Here is a 22,180-nt window from a genome sequence, read left to right on the forward strand (position 1 = left end):
AAGGGCCCAACAAATTACTAGTGTAAAACCATTCAAACGGGAAAACCAACGGTCTAATCTATATAAAAAACGAGAAACGAAAAACACTTATGAACCACATCAACAAACGACAACTATTGAACATCAGATTCCTGACTTAGAACAGGAGCAAACAATTTCAGCGGGTTTTAACGTTTTAATGATATCAAACCTTCACCCTTATCTGAAACAATAGTGTAACATCACAAAATAGAAAGACAAACTATAAAATATCAATTGAAATGGCTTAACTCAATCAAAAGACATATATTAACACAACTGAACATACACTGAACGAATAAATCTGATCAATGATACAATGTAAATACAAAATCAATAAAATAAGGGATGAATAATTAAAGTAACAGTATTATACCGCTGTGAAATGTTAAACAATTTCAGAAAAACAACAATAACCTTAAACAAAAATCCGCCATTTACAATAATATCATACACATGTAAATAAAAATAATTTTGTTGTTAGGTATACAGTTTAAAAGGAGAAAGGAAATATTTTTTCAAAATAAATAATTTTAATGTTCATAGTTCGAAAAAATGAAAATTTAGAGTAATACCAAACACTTATCAAAGCTGGTATATAGACCAGATATAACCCTGAATAAGTAAACATTAAATATGTTTATATTAACAATATCTCGATCAAGTTCGAAAATCAGTGCTCAACAGCTATTGTCCAAGAGGTAATGTCCCTTGCAAATACAAATTTAATGGAAAGTTGCATTTCAGCGGTCTCACGCTTGCATATCTCGTAGGATTTTTATAAAATCTATATTAACACATGGTTGAAAGATATTAGCAATATCTTGAACGAGTTCGAAAATCAGCTCTAATCAATATTTTACAGAAAATATTATGTTCCTTAGCAAAATAAAATTTTATAGAAAACTGCTTTATAAGCACTCTCAAGTGTACAATTCTTGCCATTTATTTATGTGTTTGTATCAAACATTTATGTAAGACATGTCTAGCTCAATTTTGAAATTCATTGCGGATCAACTATTCTGAAAAAGAGTAATGCCCTTGAAAAACATATTTATATATAAAACTGCACAATAAGCGCTCTCACGTCTACATTTCTTGAAGGATAATTATACATTTTATATCAAAGGTTGACATCAGCATTGTCTTTCTATAAAACAGGTTTAATCTACCATTTTCTACATGAGGAAATACCTGTACCAAGTCAGGAATATGACAATTTGTTTTCCGTTTGTTTGATGTGTTTGAGCATTTGATTTTGCCGTTTGATAAGTGAATTTCCGTTTTAAATTTTTCCCAGAGTTTTGTATTTTTGTTATTTTACTTTTTGTTTGAAAAATAACATCTGGGTACATGTATCTTCTATAATTCCTAATTGTGACATACGTTTTAGGCAATTTTTGTCAGCTAGCTATAGTCTCCGCAGATATTGTTGTGTTTTGTCAAATTAATTACATCAAGAGTCAGATGTTTTTCATAGCAATAAAGATAAACCAATATCTTTGGTTTAAAATGTTTATTAACCATACTCAAGCAAAGCATTGTTTCATTAATGACATTGACGGGTTTTGTCAACATCAGCACAGATGGATGACATCAAACTAGAATTCATGACAAATGGGATAATTTCAATATTCCAATCGTTAACTTTCCATTTCCCGGCAGTAAATACCCTCTGCCACATCGTGTAGCGTTTACATATCTCAAAGAATACATTACGCAGGTGCTTGTTAACATTAAATTATCATAAAATTGAGAATGGAAATGGGGAATGTGTCAAAGAGACAACAAACCGACCACAGAACAGACAACAGCAGAAGGCCACCAACAGGTCTTCAATGCAGCGAGAAATTCCCGCACCCGGAGGCGTCCTTCAGCTGGCCCCTAAACAAATATATATACTAGTTCAGTGATAATGAATGCCATACTAAACTCCAAATTGTACACAAGAAACTAAAATTAAAAATAATACAAGACTAACAAAGGCTAGAGGCTCCTGACTTGGGACAGGCGCAAAAATGCGGCGGGGTTAAACATGTTTATGAGATCTCAACCCTCCCCCTATACCTCTAGCCAATGTAGAAAAGTAAACGCATAACAATACGCACATTAAAATTCAGTTCAAGAGAAGTCCGAGTCTGATGTCAGAAGATGTAACCAAAGAAAATAAACAAAATGACAATAATACATAAATAACAACAGACTACTAGCAGTTAACTGACATGCCAGCTCCAGACTTCAATTAAACTGATTGAAAGATTATGTCTTCATCATATGAATATCAGGCACAATCCTTCCCGTTAGGGCTTTAGTATCATACCATCATAACATATATGAGACAGGAGTTTACTCCATACAAAAATACTGCTCAAACAGAGTTATTATGAGCGGATAACCGAAACCGACGTCGACACTACACAAGTTTTTACGGTCACCAACACGAATTGGGTGATTTACATTGGAGTTCATTAATGCATAGCAAGAGAAATTGTCAGTGCAACCTGTCTCTCTCCTTGCTTTTCAGTTTGTGCTTTGTACATAGATTTGTACTTTCTTAATGAATTCAAGTGATTAATGCATGGGAAGAGCCAATGTCAGTGCAACCTGTCTCTCTCCTCGCTTTTCAATAGTTGCTTTTTACATTGATTTGTACTTTCTCAATGGATTCATGGGGTTTGCTCATCGGTATACCTTTGTTGCTACTAGTTCCTTACACTTAAAAAAAGTTAGGGTACCACACATAAAAAATCCAATTCTTTAAAAATTGACTTTACAAGAGTCTATTCTTTTGATTTTAATTGCCCAAAGGACTTAATGTATGCACAAATGATATTTAAATATTTTTTGCAGAACTTTAAGCTCCAACAAAATTTCTAGTATAGATAATGGTGCGTTCTCTGATCTTCAGTATTTGCGTATATTGTAAGTACTTTATCGTTACATGCAAATATGGAAGTAAAGATATTACAAATGCTAACCTTTTCGATCGACAAAATAGATTAATAAGAGATATTTATCATTCCAAATTGTTGAATTGTATTTATATGATAGGGTAATTCTTTCCGTCAGATATTATTCAAAATGTTAGGATCAAATCACTAACTGATAAAAATCAGATCCGTCACATTGCTCATTTAGCTTTGTTTATCCTCCTGTAAGTTCTGAAAATCCCAAATGAGATGATATCAAGACAACTTTTAAAACATATTTTAATCAGCCAATTATTTCAAATAATGCGTTGACACGACACTTTGATCATACATACCCCAACTGTATATGCAGTTTAACACAATTTCTTTAAAATATAAGGAATAAATAAAACCATACTTTCTTAATGAATTCAAGTGATACTTGGTATACTATTGTTGCTACCAGTTTCCAAGACTTTCAAATAAGTTACGGTACCACACCTAAACAATTTAGTTCTTTAAAGATTTATTTTACAAATGTCTATTCTATAATCCTGAATTGCCCAAAGCACTGAATGTATTCACAACTGATATCAACATATTTTTTTTGCAGAGATATCAGCCTCAACGAAATTTCTAATATAGAAGATGATGCGTTTTCTGGTCTTCAGTCTTTATATTCATTGTAAGTTCTTTATTACAAACAGCAAACATTGCAGTAAAAATTGAAAATGCTAACCTTTTCAATCAACAAAATAGATTAATAAGAGAAATGCTGAAAATTCAAGTGATGATACTAAGACAACTTTCAATTCAAATTTTTAAATAGGCAATTATTTCGAATAAAACGTTGACAATTTGATTACACATGCCCCCCCCCCCCCCCTTTTCAAAAAAAAAAACCAAAAAAAAAATGTATAAACAGTTAAAGAAATTTTTTTTTGAAAAATTAAGAAAACTTAAAACCATACCTACTTGAAGAATGTTTACAATCAAGTGTATTAATTTTGAATAACGCAAGGAAATTCTATACTAGTAGTTATATTTTCACATTTCCAGGGGTAGGGGTTCTAAGTCTTGATGGGGTCCATTTAATGTTTTACGTTCATCGAATATAACATTACTGGGTGACCTAAAAAAATATTCTAGGATTTTCAGATAGCGCATTAAATTTTTCAAATTTCCACATTGTTTAATAAATAGAAATACTACAAGTGTGCAATATCTAGCCAACAAAATTAATGATTTATGTCATCACGAATTTTGTTTATCGGAGCAAATTTGCTATTATTTGGTACCTTGGTATTTCACAATGTCATAATAATTATTATCAGGACTTACATCGTAAGAACTCAAAATCGTATTTGTTCCGTTGTGAATGTTATCCCGCAGTTATTATCCATCGGATATAGGACATATATTTATGCAATGGTTTTGTCCATCCCAACGTCCTTTTATATAATATTTTCGTCCTTCGATGTCGGAAGGACTTTATCAATGGCTGATTTTTTTATGTTTTTCATTTTTGAGAATATCCGTAGTCATTGTATTTTTGATAAGGTCACCTGAGCTAACAAATAGTTGCAATGAAGGATGTAAATGTTTTATAAGATATTGGAAGGATATAATATTATTCCATTTTATTTGTAAAAATCCTTTAAAGGTATGATGCATTTTTTTATCTGTTTATCAAATTAAAGGTCAATACAAGAATATGTTTTAAATGTGATGTTTATTTGTCCTGATGAACTCTTATATTGAAAATACAACACTTAAACCTATCATATTTCAATAAGGAAAGCATATCTTATACCTAGTTGTCTCTGTCTGTCTATCTATTTATCCGAAAGACAGAACAACGTGTTTATACAATGCATGACTCATACTCATGTTTTCAATCAACATAAGTCTAATATTTCACAGACATTTCACACATATTAAAGATGTTCAACTTTGATTTTAGACCGATTTTCAATGTGTTGAATTTATGTTTTCTTGTCACTAGATCCATATATGGTACTTCTTTAAGGCATATGTACCATAGATTTTTCTGCAAATTTATTAAAAGAGTCCATTGCATATTAAAATAAATGACAATGTGATGACAAAAAACACCAATAAACGATAAAAAAAACAAACAACAATGTATAAAACAAAACATAGAAAGTCAAAGACGGAGCAACACGTGCCCCACCAAAGACTGGCTGAGATTTGAGGTGGTCCGTAAGGGTGAGCTTATCCTGTTCCACATGTGACACTCGTCGTTTCGCTCATGTAAGTACAAACCCGGTGATAAGTCTAATTCGACAGGTCATATACAAGGAAAAAAAAACGTGATTGTGGTAACGACAATTGGAACAAATCCGTCGTCAAGGACATTCAAAATTGTGCAGAATGATTATATTTAGAATAATAATATTCAAGTTCCTTATTGGATTGATTTGAATTAAACAAGTGGCCACCACGTATCGCGATGCGGTGAACATCGAAATACCGGTCATATGTCCGTCTGATCTTGTAAGCGCCTTTTACGCATGCAATTCTTGTCAGATTATGATAAAATTCATATATAAAGTTTAAATTACCAATATCTTCGGGCAAATTTGAAAACCAGTGCTCAACAGCTGTTTTCAAAGAAGTTATGCTCCTTGCAATTTAATCTTTATGGAAAGTTGCATTTCAGCGCTCTCACGCTTGTGTTTCTTGTAGGATTGTTATCAAATTTATATTGACACATGATTGAAGGTTATATCAGCAATGTCTTGAACGAGTTCAAAAATCAACACTGGCCAATTGATTGTACAGGAAATATCTTCATTAGAGATTTAAAATTTTACAGAAAATTGTTTTATAAGCACTCTCAAGTGTACAATTCTTGCCAGATATTTATGTAATTTGTATCAAATATTTATATCACACATATCTAGCACAATTATGAAAATCAGCGCGGATCAACTATTCCTAAAGGAGTAATGTCCCTTGAAAATATTTATATATAAAACTGCACAATAAGCGCTCTCACACTTGCATTTGTTGGAGGATTATTAAGAATTTTATATAAAGGTTAAGGTCAGCAATGTCTCAGGAAAGTACAACAAACATTTTTGTTTGGTAAGAGTTAGGCCCTTGGAAATGGAAATATATGGAAAGTAACACTGATAGAAAATGTATGCTTACAATTTTTGTAAGATCTTAAATAAAGCTTGATAGAACAAAGTGATTTCTTTCATTTTACTGCCTTTGTACAGATCAAAAACGTACAATGCGTGAGCACTAAAACTTTGTTTGAAAATAACATCTAGGTTTCTTTTATAATTCCTTATTGTGATAGACGTTTTATGCATTCGTTGTCTGCTAGTCTCCGCATATATTGTTATGTAAATGTTTTTTGTGATATTAATTATATCAATAATCAGCTTTTTTTCATTGCAATAAAGATAAACAATTTTTTTGGTTTAAGTCGTTTATTATCCATACTCAAGCAAAGCATTGTTTCATCAATCCCATTGACGGGTTTGGTTAATATCGACACAGAAGGACTACATCAAACTCAAATCTATGACAGCTGGGATGATTTCAACATTCCAATCATTAACTTTCCATTTCCCGACAGTAAATGATTTCTCCCGCATCGCGTAGGCGTTTACATATATCAACTAATACATTACGATTGTGCATGTTGACATTACATCTTCATCTCATTAGCAGGGGTGTGCTCTATACAAAAATACTGCTCAAACAGAGTTATTATGAGCGGATAACCGAACCCGACCCGATTAATGCATGGCAAGAGCCAATGTCAGTGCAACCTGTCTCTCTCCTCGCTTTTCAATAGTTGCTTTTTACATTGATTTGTACTTTCTCAATGGATGCCTGGAGTTTGCTCATCGGTATACCTTTGTTGCTACTAGTTCCTAACACTTAAAATAAGTTAGGGTACCACACCTAAACGATCCAATTCTTTAAAAATTGACTTTACAAGTGTCTATTCTTTTGATTTTAATTGCCCAAAGGACTTAATGTATGCACAAATGATATTTAAATATTTTTTGCAGATCTTTAAGCTCCAACAAAATTTCTAGTATAGAAGATGGTGCGTTCTCTGGTCTTCAGTATTTGCGTATATTGTAAGTACTTTATCGTTACATGCAAATATGGAAGTTAAGATATTACAAATGCTAACCTTTTCGATCGACAAAATAGATTTATAAGAGACATTTATCATTCCAAATTGTTGAATTGTATTTATATGATAGGGTAATTCTTTCCGTCAGATATTATTCAAAGTGTTAGGAACAAATCACTATCTGATAAAAATCAGATCCGTCACATTGCTCATTTAGCTTTGTTTATCATCCTGTAAGTTCTGATAATCCCAAATGAGATGATATCAGGACAACTTTTAAAACAAATTTTAATCAGCCAATTATTTCAAATAATGCGTTGACACGACACTTTGATCATACATACCCCAACTGTATATGCAGTTTACCACAATTTCTTTAAAATATAAGGAATAAATAAAACCATACTTTCTTAATGAATTCAAGTGATAATTGGTATACTATTGTTTCTACCAGTTTCCAACACTTACAAATAAGCTACGGTACCACACCCAAACAATTTAGTTCTTTAAAGATTTATTTTACAAATGTCTATTCTATTATTCTCAATAGCCCAAAGCACTAAATGTATTCACAACTGATATCAACATATTTGTTTGCAGAGATATCAGCCTCAACGAAATTTCTAGTATAGAAGATGATGCGTTCACTGGTCTTCAGTTTTTGGCTGTACTGTAAGTTCTTATTATAAACAGCAAATATGGAAGTAGAAATTAAAAATGCTAACCTTTTCGATCGATAAAATAGATTTATAAGAGAAATTCTAAAAATCCAAAATGTGATAATACTAAGACAACTTTCAATTAAAATTTTTAATCAGGCAATTATTTCGAATAATACGTTGACACTTTGATTACACATATCCCTCCCCCTATCCCCCCTCCCAAAAAAAAATAATACAACATGTATAAACAGTTTAGCAAAATTTCATTGAAATATAAAGAAAACTTGAACCCATACCTACTTGATGGATGTTTGCAATCAAGTGTATAAAAAATCTATACTAATAGTAATAATTTCACATTTCCAAGGGTGAGGGTTCAAAGTCTTGATGAAATTCACCGTTCAATTTAATGTTTAACGTTTATTGAATATAACATTACTGGGTGACCTAAAAAACAAGTCTGGGATTCTTATATTTAGATAGCACATTAAATTTTTCAAACTTCAACATTGTTTAATAAATAGAAATACGCTGCAAGTGTGCAATATTTAGCCTAAATAATGATGATTTATGTCATGATGAATCGGAAGGCTTATATGCATTCATAATTTAGTTGTGTTATATACACATCTATGCTACTAAAATAACGAGGTCCAATTATTTATCCTGCATGACGTAAAAACGACGAATCAAAGAATTCAACTTTATATATAAATTATATAGGACAAGGTGTTGTTTAAAAATTACACTATATTAGGCCCTTTTGTTTTCCACATAATTAATATTACCAACAATTAACAGGTTCCGGGTCGAATCTGATACCGATACCAATAGTATGGGTCACATGTAGTTTCCGTTACCTGTTACCTTCTGTTAACCACTCCTCTATCAGGATAACCTGGAATTCTTACAGTGCAGTTGTTTTATATACATGTATATGTTATACTACAGTACATTATTTAACAAGTCTGTTTTCTTCCACCGCAATACCAATATTTATTTTGGTTGTTTTTAGTTAAAAAATAATTTTAGTTTATAGTAAGTTTATTTTGGTAAGAAAACCAAGACGGGTTCAAACACAAAGCTTTTGAAAACGGAGCATACTTTGCAACTAACAATCAGCCTTACTTTATAAGATGACAATACAAATACTAAAATCCAGGCTAGAAATAAGGCAGGCATACTTTAATTCAGTTACGGACCAGCGATGTCGCGGGTGTGTTCTAGTAATGTTTAAAATATTTGTTAAACGGAACAAGTTTGCTATTATTTGGTACCTTGGTATTTCACAATGTCATAATGATTATTATCAGGACTAACATCGCTTCAGTCATTGTATTTACGTAAGAATGCAAAATCGTATTTGTTCCGTTGTGAATGTAATCACGAAGTTATAATGCATTGGATATCGGACAGATTTTTATGCAATGGTTTTGTCCATCCCAACGTTCTTTGATAGCACATTTCCGTCCTTCGATGTCTGAAAGACTTAATCAATGGTTGATTATTTTATGTTTTTCATTTTTGAGAATATCCGTCATTGTATTTTTGAAAAGGTCATCTGTTGCTAACAAATTGTTGCAATTAAGGATGTAAATATTTTATAAGATATTGGATGGATATAGGAGAGCATATCTAGTACCTAGTTGTCTCCGCCTGTCTATTAATCTATCCGAAAGACAGAACAACGTGTTTATACAATGCGTGACTCATACTCATGTTTTCAATCAACATAAATCTAATATTTCACAGACATTTTATATATATTAAAGATGTTCAACTTTGATTTTGGACCGATTTCCAATGTGTTGAATTTTTGTTTGTTTTTTGTTTTTGTCACTAGATCTATATATGGTACTTCTTTAAGGCATATGTACCATAGATGTTCCTGCAAATTGATTGAAAGATCCCATTGCATATTAAAATAAGTGACAATGTGATGACAAAAAACACCAATAAACGATAAAAAACATACAACAATGTACAAAACAAAACATAGAAAGTCAAAGACTAAGCAACACGTGCCCCACCAAAGACTGGCTGAGATTTGAGGTGGTCCGGAAGGGTGAGCTTATCCTGTTTCACATGTGACACTCGTCGTTTCGCTCATGTAAGTACAAACCCGGTGATAAGTCTAATTCGACAGGTCATATTCGAGGAAAACGTTATTGTGGTAACGACAATTGGAACAAATTCGTCGTTTCTGACATTAAAAATTGAGTAATATGATTACATTTAGAAATATAATATTCAAGTTCCTTATTGGATTAATTTAAATTAAATAAGTGACCACAGTGTATCGCGACGCGGGGAGTCATTCTAGGATCCGTTCATTTTATTTTGTAAGTGGTATTACATTAACAACTCTAGTCAGATTATGATGAGATTCGTGTATAAAGTGTATATCACCAATATTTTGAGTGAGTTCGAAAATTAGTGCTCAACAGCTATTTTCAAAGAAGTTATGCCCATTGCAAATTAAAACTCTATGGACAATTGCATTTCAGCGCTCTCACGCTTGTGTTTTTGTAGGATTGTTATGAAATTGATATTGACACATAATTGAAAGATATATCAGCAATGTCTTGAACGAGTTCGAAAATCATCGCTGGCCAATAGATTGTACAGGAAATTAGTTCCTTAGAGATGTAACATATTATAAAAAATTGTTTTGTAAACACTCTCAAGTGTACAATTCTTGCCAGATATTTATGTAATTTCTATCAAACATTTATATCCTACATGTCTAGCACAACTATGAAAATTATTGCGGATCAACTATTCCTAAAAGAGCAACGCCCCTTGAAAAAAGTAGAATAACAAAAATACCGAACTCCGAGGAAAATTCTAAACGGAAAGTCCCTAAACAAATGGCAAAATCAAAAGCTCAAACGAATGGATTACAACTGTCATATTCCTGACTTGTTACAGGAATTTTCTTATGTAGAAAATGAAAAACATATTTATATTGATAATTGTACAATAATGGCTCTCACATCTACATTTGTAGAAGGATTATTAAGAATTTGATATTAAAGATTGATATCAAACATGTCTTGAACGTGTTCGAAAATCAACGCTGGCCAATTGATTGTGCAGGAAATATGTCCCTTTGGGATGTAAAATTTTATAGAAAATTGTTTTGTATACACACTCAAGTGTATAATTCTTGCCAGATATTTATGTAATTTCTATCAAACATTTATATCCTACATGTCTAGCACAACTATGAAAATTAGTGCGGATCAACTATTCCTAAAAGAGTAACGCCCCTTGAAAAAAGTAAAATAACAAAAATACCGAACTCCGAGGAAAATTCTAAACGGAAAGTCCCTAAACAAATGGCAAAATCAAAAGCTCAAAAGAATGGATTACAACTGTCATATTCCTGACTTGTTACAGGAATTTTCTTATGTAGAAAATGAAAAACATATTTATATTGATAATTGTACAAAATGGCTCTCACATCTACATTTGTTAAAGGATTATTAAGAATTTGATATTAAAGATTGATATCAAAAATGTGTTGAACGTGTTCGAAAATCAACGCTGGCCAATTGATTGTGCAGGAAATATTTTCCTTTATGTAATTTCTATCAAACATTTATATCCTACATGTCTAGCACAACTATGAAAATTAGTGCGGATCAACTATTCCTAAAAGAGTAACGCCCCTTGAAAAAAGTAAAATAACAAAAATACCGAACTCCGAGGAAAATTCTAAACGGAAAGTCCCTAAACAATTGGCAAAATCAAAAGTTTAAACACATCAAACGAATGGATTACAACTGTTATATTCCTGGCTTGGTACAGGCATTTTCGTATGTAGAAAATGAAAAACATATTTATATAGACAATTGTACAATAAAGGTTCTCACAATATACATTTGTTGTTGATGATGATGATGATGATGATGGGAGTTTTTTAACGAGCTTGATTGGCTATACAGCCTTCGCACGGTCGGTTATACATTTGTTAAAGCATTATTAAGAATTTGATATCAACAGTTGATATCAGAAATGTGTCGGGAGAGTTCATCAAACATTTTTTGGGCAAGATTTAGGCCCCTTGGAAATGAAAATATATGGAAAGTAACACTTATAGAAAATGTATGCTTACATTTCTTGCAAGATCTTAACTAAAGCTTAATAGAACAAACTAATATTTTTTTTGTTTTATTTTACCACCTTTGGACAGATTAAATACGTACAACGCGTGACCATTGACTCTTTTCTTGTTTGAAAATAACATCTAAGTTTCATTTAAAATTTAAATAGACGTTTTAGGCATTTTTTGTCCGCTAGTCTCCGCATATATTGTTATGTTAATGTGTTTTGTGACATTAATTATATCAAGAATCAGTTGTTTTTCATTGCAATAAAGATAAACCATTTTCTTTGGTTCAAGATGTTTATCAACCATACTCAAGCAAAGAATTGTTTCATAAATGCCATTGACGGGTTTTGTTAATATCGGCACAGAAGGACGACATCAAACTCAAATCTATGACAGTTGGGATGAGTTATAATGAGCGGATAACCGAACCCGACGTTGACACTACACTAGTTTTTACGGTCACCATCACGAATTTTTAGATTAACATTGGAGGTGATTAATGCATAGCAAGAGCCATTGTCAGTGTCACCTGTCTCTCTCCTTGCTGTTCAGTAGTTGCTTATGCATTGATTTGTACTTTCTGAATGGATTCACGGGGTTTGCTCATCGGTATACTATTATTGCTACTAGTTTCTAACCCTTAAAAATAAGTTACGGTACCACTTCCAAACAATCCAGTTTCTTAAAGATTGACTTTACAAATGTCTATTCTTCTAATTTGAATTGCCCAAAGCACTGAGTTTATGCACAAATGATATTTAATTTTTTTTGGCAGAACTTTAAGCTCCAACAAAATTTCTAGTATAGAAGATGGTGCGTTCTCTGATCCTCAGTCATTGCTTCAAGTATAAGTAATTTATCGCTACATGCAATTATGGAAGTAAAGATATTACAAATGTTGACCTTTTCGATCGACAAAATAGATTAATGAGAGGCATTTATCATTCCAAATTGTAAAATTGTACGTATATGATAAGGTCATTCTTTTCGTACAGATTTTATTCAAAATGTTTGGAACAAATCACTATCTGATAAAAATCAGATCCGTCACATTGCTCCTTTAGATTTGTTTATTCTCGTGTAAGTTCTGAAAATCCCAAATGAGATGATATTAAGCCAATTATTTCGAATAATGCGTTGACACGACACTTTGATCATACATACCCCCATCTGTATATACAGTTTAACACAATTTCATTGAAAAATAAGGAATAAATAAAACATAGCAACTTGCAAACAGTTTACAATTAGGGTGGTGTATATAATCGGAACGACGCAAGGACATTCTATACTAGAAGATTCAAGAGCAAATTTCCGACTTTTTTATCTTGTTTAATGGTTCTAATATTTTCACAATGCAGGGAATATGGTCCAGTGTTGATGAAACTCAACGTTACATTTTTTGTTCAAATAATTTTTTGAAATTGATCATTTGTGGGTACCCTTATTAACAATCGAAAACACTGGTGGCCAATAATATTGTTTTATTCTGCAAGATATAGACAGCAGAAGATATGGTATGATTGCCAAGGAGACGACTCTCTACCTGAACGTATATATATATGGTTAACAGTTATTAAACACATCGACAATTCTTCGATTCTCAGAAAGCACATTTAATTTTTAAACTTCCACACAAAAAGTTTATCGTTTAACTCCCGCATTAAGATAAAAAAAAATGAATATCACAGGGAAGGTGTGTTATACGAAAAGAAAACTTTAAAATAAGATTATTTAATAACGCTTCTAACGTCTCATTTTGTATCACGGTTGTTCACTTATAGAAAATGAGAATGTCTAGTAATTTGATAGTAAAAAAATGCGATTTATAAATGAAAATAGTACTGAACTGGCACGAAGAAAGCTCAAAATCGTAAGCATCAAGTACCACGGAAAACTGATATATAGGTCATAGCGGTCATAGTACGATAACCAATACGATGTGCATCTTGACGTGTGCATTTTGTAGCTTTTTTTTTTTTATATAATCCTACATATCATTGTGATATAACTTCCATTTTGTGTTGAAATAATAGCAGAGGATAAAACTAACTGTGCTTTATCAAACTACTTACATTTATAAGCATCATAAATATGATAACTTATTTAAAAGTAAAATTTATTTAAAACGATCACTTATTGACGTGTTCTCGTTGATGTATGTTAACGACTGTTTAAACCGCATCTGGTTAAAATGGCATTGCATATCATATTATTTTCTGTTGTTGAATTTTATGCTTTTGTTTGAATGTTGGTGATCTTAACATTTCAGTGCTATAGATAATAATAATTTGACAACGGTATCCGCTAATATATTTGACAAAGTGACAGATCTTATTGAATTGTGAGTACCATTGCCATATGAAATTATGATATTACTTGATTTTTTCCCAAAGATACTTTTTTAAATACATTAACTTGATTTTTAAGTTCACTCAAATTTTTTTTTGCATTCAATATTATTTTGTTCTGTATCTATCGTTTCAATCAGGTTAGTCATTTTATTTGTGTTCACAAGCTGTATTCTAAAACTGATTTCATTGAAAGTCTGAAAGGAAACACATGTTAAGGTGACAAAAGAAAATATATTTTTAGATATTCAAAATTACGTGTTGTAGGTATCTTCGTGGTAACCCATTGATATGCTGTACAATGGCTGATTTTTTTGAATGGCGACTAAATCAAAACAATATTACGGAATCTGACGGCACTTGTACTGATTTAAACTCAACCATTGACATCAACAGTTTTAATGTATCAAAGTGTCCAAGTAAGTATTAAGTTGTTTTATTTAAAGAGTAATTGACTCCATAGTTGTGCCGGTAGAGGACACACACGCGTCATTACAGTATACTTTTTACGTTATATTCGATTTATAACTGTACTATTTCCTGTAAATTACGTGATGATATCAAACAATTACTATAATAATTGTAAATGATTTCAGTGGTTAATTTGATATAGTATTGAATGTTGTTATTGTCTTTATACACAAAAAAATTCAAGTGACATTTCACTATGCAAATATGCAAGCACGCAAGCGCTTATTGCTAAAAATGATGATCACTTGCTTTCTTCTTTCGTGTAAATTTTCAAAACACATCATTCAATTCTTATATATGCAGATTTTCAAAAATACACAAATATATATTATTCACATTTTGAATCTATAAGTAAAACTTTAAACACAAAACTACGTCATAAATTGTCTAGTGTGATGAAAGAAGTACCATACCACCTGAAATTGATTAAATATGTTTCCACATTTACAAGAAAAAGCAGCTATCACGAGGGAGAGAAAAATTAAGTGCTTTGAACTATATTATTTCTTTTTCTGTTCTTAAACAATATTAAAGATATCTAATACCATCATTTACAGGAGGATTTTCGCCCGAATCTATAATGGTATAACGATATATATGTATATGTTCATCTATATTATATGTATAAAAACATTCTTTGATATCACTCATAACACTTTTGCATCATCTGAGTAAAAATAACTATTCAAAGATTACAATTGCAAGCACTGACATTTAAGACATACCTTTTTTTAGAAAAGTTATTTTAGAAACATGACGATAATCAACGTAACAATTGTAAAGATTTTTTTTTTTTGTTATTCATTATAAGAATTAAGAAATCCTTTAAAAAATGTTTATATTTGAAAGTTGATAGCGGATGGAGCTCTTGGGTGAACTCAACATGTTCCGTCACATGTGGAAACGGTATTCTATCCAGAATTCGAACTTGTGACAGCCCATTACCTTCCGCCGGTGGAAATGATTGTGAAGGGTCTAGTGAAGAATCAATAAAATGCAGCTTAAATGATTGTCCAGGTATTTGTAAATACGGGATTCTAAAATAAAATCCATACATGTGTACCTAATCATGTATCCGATTTATTGGTAAGACAGAGAGACTAAAAAACGAGGAAGAAAAACAAAAATAAAAAAGGTTTATGTACTATTATTTTATTTATTTATGTATTTCTCTGTCTTTGCTGTTTTTGGATTTATTTGTACTCTGTTCCCGTCATGTAATGTTATCATTTTAGCGGTATATTTAACATTGCCATAAAGCGCGGAGGTTTGACTAGGCACAAAACCAGGTTCAACCCACCATAGTTTGTTTCTATGAATGTTGCATTGTTGTTTGTTTTTTGTTGCACTACTGTGTTCCGTTATTTCGTTGTTTTCCTCTTATAGTTGATGTGTTTCCCTCGGTTTTAGTATGTAACCCGGATTTGTTTTCTCTCAATCGATGTATGACTTTTGAACAGCGGTATACTACTGTTGCCTTTATTTGTAATTAAGGATCTTCGTTTTGAGCATGGTACAACATTCATGAATCTGACTAATTAACGGACTGCTTTGTATCATATTAAATGTTGGTTTAATTGAGTGTTCCGGGGGATAATTGACTAAGAAAAACGTTCTGAAGACAAGACATTCATAAAGTGTCATTTATATTTAAAAGCTTAGTACGGAGTTGAACTGGATACCGATGTTAATAGGGGAGAACTGTTTAGGAGATAACTGTATTGTATTAGGTTTGCCAAGATGAAACATATTTTTTCTGTTGCAATTTAAGTAATCTAACGCAATAGAGGTAAGCAAAGTGATATCCGCACCAGTTAAACATATATTACGCAGTCACATAAAATACAATACAGTTATTTCCATTTAAACGTGCAATTAACATATAATCCGGCGTTAAACGCAAATGTCAGACAATTGTTGGCTCTCTGTAAGCTTCAGAACAAATAAAGCTTGACATAAGATATAATTTCAGGTGAGAAATCTGCAAATTTATTTGTGAATATAAGAAATTGCATGCCAATATATTCCGAAATTCAAGATGTGGTCTCACTTATTTATGAACTGCTTTACTGTAGAATTTACCCGTCATAATCTATGTTGTTGTCAAATCAATATCGTGACCACAAACAATTTTATAAAAATAAGGTATACATACAATATATGTACATTGTCGGAAAATATAAAATTTATTTGTATGAGCTTTAGAAACAGGACGAAAAGCGACGCTCGCCGAGCTTTTCTCCTGTTTCGTATCGAGTACAAATAAATCTTATATTTTCGACAATGTACATATATGTTTTATCCTGAAATTTACATCCAACACTTAAACCTTTAGTTGTAAAAATCTAAATCACTGTCTAATTTTTCAAAGAAATTGACATAGTTTAAACGCAAACCGCGAAGAGGACCCCAAAATGAACTGTTACGCAAAAAGAAATACCAACATTACCGCTTGCTCAACATGGAAGCGGGGTAACAGGAGACTTTATTTGTAACAATACAAATAAAGCAAAAATTTATTTGTGTACCTGTTATTTGTACAATAGTTGGCTGATTGCAGGATAAATCGTTTTAAACATACTAATACTTTATTTGATTATTTGTATGTTAACAATCACCAAATCAACGCAGGCACGTAGACAAATGTGTCAATGATGTACTCACTAAACAAAATTGAGCAGTATTTGTTTTGTCGATACTAAATGTTCATAAAGAAACAATTAAGACTAATATTCACACCATAAACGAAGTTAAGTCAACCTCCCTATGTCATATACTTCATGTAGTCAAATATCAAACGAAAAAAGTTGTGATTTACTTTTTTTGGACTGCAGTAGGTTTAAACCAATTATACACTGAAAAAAGTAAATCTACTGGTCATTGTGAAGACATTTGTAACTTACTGGGTAGATGCGTGTTTAACGGATAATGCAAATAACGAATATTATGTCAAATAGATTAGTAGAAAAACCTCCATCAATTACACTTAAAATGTAAAAGATTTCTCACGATTCATTTGTATTTTTTGTTTAAAGATTTGCTAAACTTATGCTAACTTTGCTTAACTTGGTGTTGGTATGCCGTAAATACTACACGGACGTTCTTAAGAACGAAATTTTAAATTCGTCTACATTCAAGTCCGTGTGCTCCACAAAGAGTCATATAGTAAACAAACATATCATAACCACATCACAGCTTAAGGCCTCTTCTGAACATTTGAAGGTCCCTACTATGTATTGGTTACCTACACTACACAAAAATATCGTTTCATCTCGGAAGCTAGTAAGTGTTCTACAACTAATCTTTCAGTGCTTTTAACTAGTTCCTTAACTACTATCAAATAACTTATCATAAACTTTTGTAATAAAATATATGAAAATAGTGGAAGATTTTGATGAATGTAATCTATGTATTACTGGTGAATTATTAAGACAGGAATTTCGTGACCACAAATTTTTAGCCATGGCGTTGTCAGTTTATTTTCAATCTATGAGTTTGACTGTCCCTCTGGTATCTTTCGTCCCTCTTTTACTTAAAACCTTTAGTAAATTCTTCCATAAATATAAAGATTTGGTTTTGAAGTTTGATTGTACCTGTAGAAAACTTATTTCAAACGGGATAACACATCCTCATTTTTCCGGAGATGTTGTTTACTGTGCCCTGACATTGAGAAACGATCCTGGTAAACTTATCGATTCTTTAAATAAACTTATTCTAAAAGGTTACCAATTCAACACTGTAATTAGATCTTTGAATATTGTTTTTATTGGTATAAATATTGATTTTGTTATCAGTAAATTAAAAGCAAACTAAATATTATTGTTATATACATATGCACTTTCATGGATCTACAATCCGTCGATACCTGTATCTTGGCATTGCACAAGGTCATGTTTTTTTCTCTGACTGTTTATGACGCTTTAAACTAAATCCATTGGATGTTGGATGTGTACTGATTGATAATTTAGTCTTAGGTGCATGATTTTTTTTATTAGTTGTTTTTGGCTTTAAACTAGCGGTCAGTAACTGCGAGTACTCTCAGATCTGTACTTAGTGTCTTTTTGTTGTTGGGATGTACAAGTACCCGGCCACGTCAACTCTGCATTTTTGTTAGATGTATTTCTAAATGTATCCATCTGATGAGTTAAGCCTTATTCAACTGGTTTTTATAGTACGTTCTTAAGTTGTACTGTTAAACCACTGTCCCAGGTTAGTGGGATGGTTGGGATCCCGCTAACATGTTTAACCCCGCCACATTCCGTATGTATGTGCCTGTCCCAAGTCAGGAGCCTGTTATTCAGTGGTTGTCGTTTGTTACATATTTGTTTTTCGTTCATTTTTTTGTACATTAATTAGGCTGTTAGTTTTCTCGTTTGAATGGTTTTACATTTGTCATTTCGGGGCCTTTTATAGCCGACTATGCGGTATGGGCTTTGCTCATTGTTGAAGGCCGTATGGAGACCTATAGTTTTTAATTTCTGTGTCATTTGGTCTCTTGTGCAGAGTTGTCTGATTGGCAATCATACCACATCTTCTTTTTTATATTATGAACAAAAAACCATTTGTTTTTTAAATAACACAGCTTAATCTCTCAAAATAAATAAGAAGATGTGGTATGAGTGCCATTGAGACAAAGGTCTTTTGCGAACAAGACTTTTAACCCCAAAAACCCATATCGATATCCTTTAATTCTAACAGCAAGCGCCAATTACTTTTTGCAATTTTGCTTAGAAATCGTTCATATAAGTTTAATTAGTTAATTTTGGGATGGTTATATTTTCTTTTCTCTATCCAATTGAATGAACAGCTGAGCTTGTATAACATTTCATATCATATGGCATCTGATGAAAAGCTGTATCTATATTGAAATCTTTTTGTGACAAAAAACAGACACTGCTAAGTTACACACAGCCAATTTAATAATAGAGATACGTTTTATTAACGTAATTGTGTGTTTGGAATTTACAATTGGTTCAACGGAAATCGCACTTACCTTTTTTCTAATTAATCGATATAGTCATAAGCCTAAAAAGATAAAAGTTTTGAAAACAATAATGCTGTCAAATATCAATTATGTATATAAACTTTAAAAACTAATTCAAATAAAGTTTGATCTGTTAAAGTTGATGGTCAGTGGGGCTCCTGGTCGACTGGACCATGTTCTGTCACATGTGGTAATGGCATTAGATATAGAAATAGACGTTGTGATAGCCCACCAATTTCTAACAATGGACAAGATTGTATTGGTTCCAGCACACTCTCTGTGATTTGTAGCTTAGGCGTTTGTCCAGGTAACTTAACATATAAAGCAAGAAAGTATTACTAATCTTGATTTATGACGTTCGAACATCGATAAACCATTGTTTGCTCTAAATATTTGTTGTATTAACCGCAAATCAATTTGGTAGCTTGTTTTTTTAAATTATTTGTAAGGATTAATTCCTTGAACATTTAAGTGTTTTAAATGTTGATGATATTGACTCATTTAGTATGTTCGCCCCTCTGTTTAAATATTACCAGATTTTTAAAATAAAATTGAGAATGGAAGACTTTTTAAATTGATAGTATATAAAGAATTGGAACTTAGGAAGCAGAGAAAAAAAATGAAAGGTCCATGTTCTTGTTTTTTTTTTTTAGGTATTAGCAATTGACAAGTTAGCGGGAAACAATTCTCTCTGGATTTTTCATACATTTAACATTGAGACCCTAATTCTTTCAAAAACTATAAAAAAATAACAAGGATTTTATAAGATTTTCAAAAATGGCTTTTTGAACTATATGTAATGAAATTATGAAAAGAAAGTGGGGGTTAGCCGACAAAATTCTTAAAGGTACTACATAGATAATACTAGATGATTCTGAATATCTGAAAAAAAAAAGTCAAAAACAGGAGTATCGAACATCCTTAAAGAAGATAGAGCGATAAAACAATCACATTTAAATTCAGGGTGGCAATTATTGGGTAAATTTTACTGAATGAAATTTAGCATGATTCTTGATCTTTATCCTATGTTTTAAATCCCTAATATTGTGTTTAATGAACAGCTTCTTATTTGTACATATCAGTAGGTAATTGATCATACCACACGTTAGGAAACACTTGCTTCAACTGAAGGCATAGATGAAGGACCATGTTGTTAAATGAATTAAAATTTTCATTGTTATATAAAAAATTAATAGATGTTGTCGATAACTGTGTGATAACTAACAACCAGAGACAAAATTACGAGGATGTAACAAACTAAAGGTCACCGTACGGGTTTCAACTATGAGAAATACTGATACTGTATTGTAAATGTAGGACATGACAGCATACAGCCCTCAACAATGAGAAATACTCATACTGAATCTTTACTTTATGTCGTGACAACATAAGACCTTCAATAATGAAACAATTTATATCGTATTGTTAGTCCCGGATGTAACAAAATATGAAACGAGTAAAACAGGAAACAATTTGCCTGATGTGTGCCAAACAAATGAATAAAAACATATATTGTAGACGAGCAAACACATCAACCATTTTGTTGCAGACTCCTGATTTTTAAAAGGCAATTAAAGAGTGTGTCGTTGTTTAAAATGTTTTGGAATGCTCAGCCTTCTGCCAAACCTCTTACAGTTGTGTACCAATATCTAATGCAATTATAACAAAATGTAAATGTCACGGGTTTTATTTGCGGAATAATACACATATGTTTTATTATTCATTATAATAGTAATTTTGTCAGGAATATTTCTGTACATTGATATTCGAGCTACTTAGTTTTATTGTACTTGCTCAATACGAGGAGTAATTAACATAAACAAAAGGCGCATTGGTAATTACCTTTAATTTACTTTCCCTTCAAAGCATTACTAATGGATTAAAGGATATATAAATATCAAATTCGAAAAAAAATATTCTTAATCGATGTCATGAGTAATAGTCTTACATGAATGTCTAATGTGACGAGCAGACTAATTGACTTTGCCAGAAGAGAAAAATATATACTGAAAAGAAGATGTAAACTTGACAAAAACAATTAATTCTTATCATGTAATTTTTTGTGATACTATTTGAATTAATTTAATCAAGCTGGCCACTTGCATTGAATGTTTATTATTGTATTTACAGAATCATGTAAAGAATCAGGAAAGAAAGCAGGTAAATGATACGCACATCTAATTTTTTGCTTCCCATTTTATGTAATGAAGCGCTGTAATTTTATGCTCACACTACGACTGCAAGTACAATGTGTCCGGTCTTTTCATCCTATCCTTCGATTCGTCTATTCATCGTCCCCAATAAAGTTAAAAAATTTTGTCGATATATATTTCCAGGAATTTTTGGTCACATTTCCTCTAACTTAATACTTATATTCGTTATGATGTGACATATCTAAATCTTCGTATTATGGAGTTTTTCGACACCTTTGTTGTGTTTGTTACCATGATTTGAATTCTCAATCGATTCATGTATTTGAAAATGTAAAAATATTATTATCTTAATTCAGTAAACAACTCGACATGATAGATTAAGGGATTAC

At 31.6% G+C, this 22,180-nt stretch overlaps 1 protein-coding gene across 1 annotated transcript in view; it reads left to right on the top strand.

The window, feature by feature from the left end:
• LOC127724609 (thrombospondin-1-like) overlaps positions 1-22,180 on the top strand; it is a 34,150-nt gene that overhangs the window by 11,172 nt on the left and 798 nt on the right. Inside the window, exons 3-11 of the mRNA XM_052231631.1 lie at positions 2,869-2,940; positions 3,541-3,612; positions 6,983-7,054; positions 7,654-7,725; positions 14,105-14,176; positions 14,451-14,602; positions 15,504-15,671; positions 19,778-19,945; positions 21,769-21,798. Coding sequence (XP_052087591.1) covers positions 14,485-14,602; positions 15,504-15,671; positions 19,778-19,945; positions 21,769-21,798 — 484 coding nt within the window. The 5' untranslated portion in view covers positions 2,869-2,940; positions 3,541-3,612; positions 6,983-7,054; ... (1 more) ...; positions 14,105-14,176; positions 14,451-14,484. The remainder of the gene's footprint in view (positions 1-2,868; positions 2,941-3,540; positions 3,613-6,982; positions 7,055-7,653; positions 7,726-14,104; positions 14,177-14,450; positions 14,603-15,503; positions 15,672-19,777; positions 19,946-21,768; positions 21,799-22,180) is intronic.

The sequence above is a fragment of the Mytilus californianus genome, unplaced genomic scaffold (assembly GCF_021869535.1).
Source record: "Mytilus californianus isolate M0D057914Y unplaced genomic scaffold, xbMytCali1.0.p SCAF_14, whole genome shotgun sequence".
Lineage (NCBI taxonomy): Eukaryota > Metazoa > Mollusca > Bivalvia > Mytilida > Mytilidae > Mytilus > Mytilus californianus.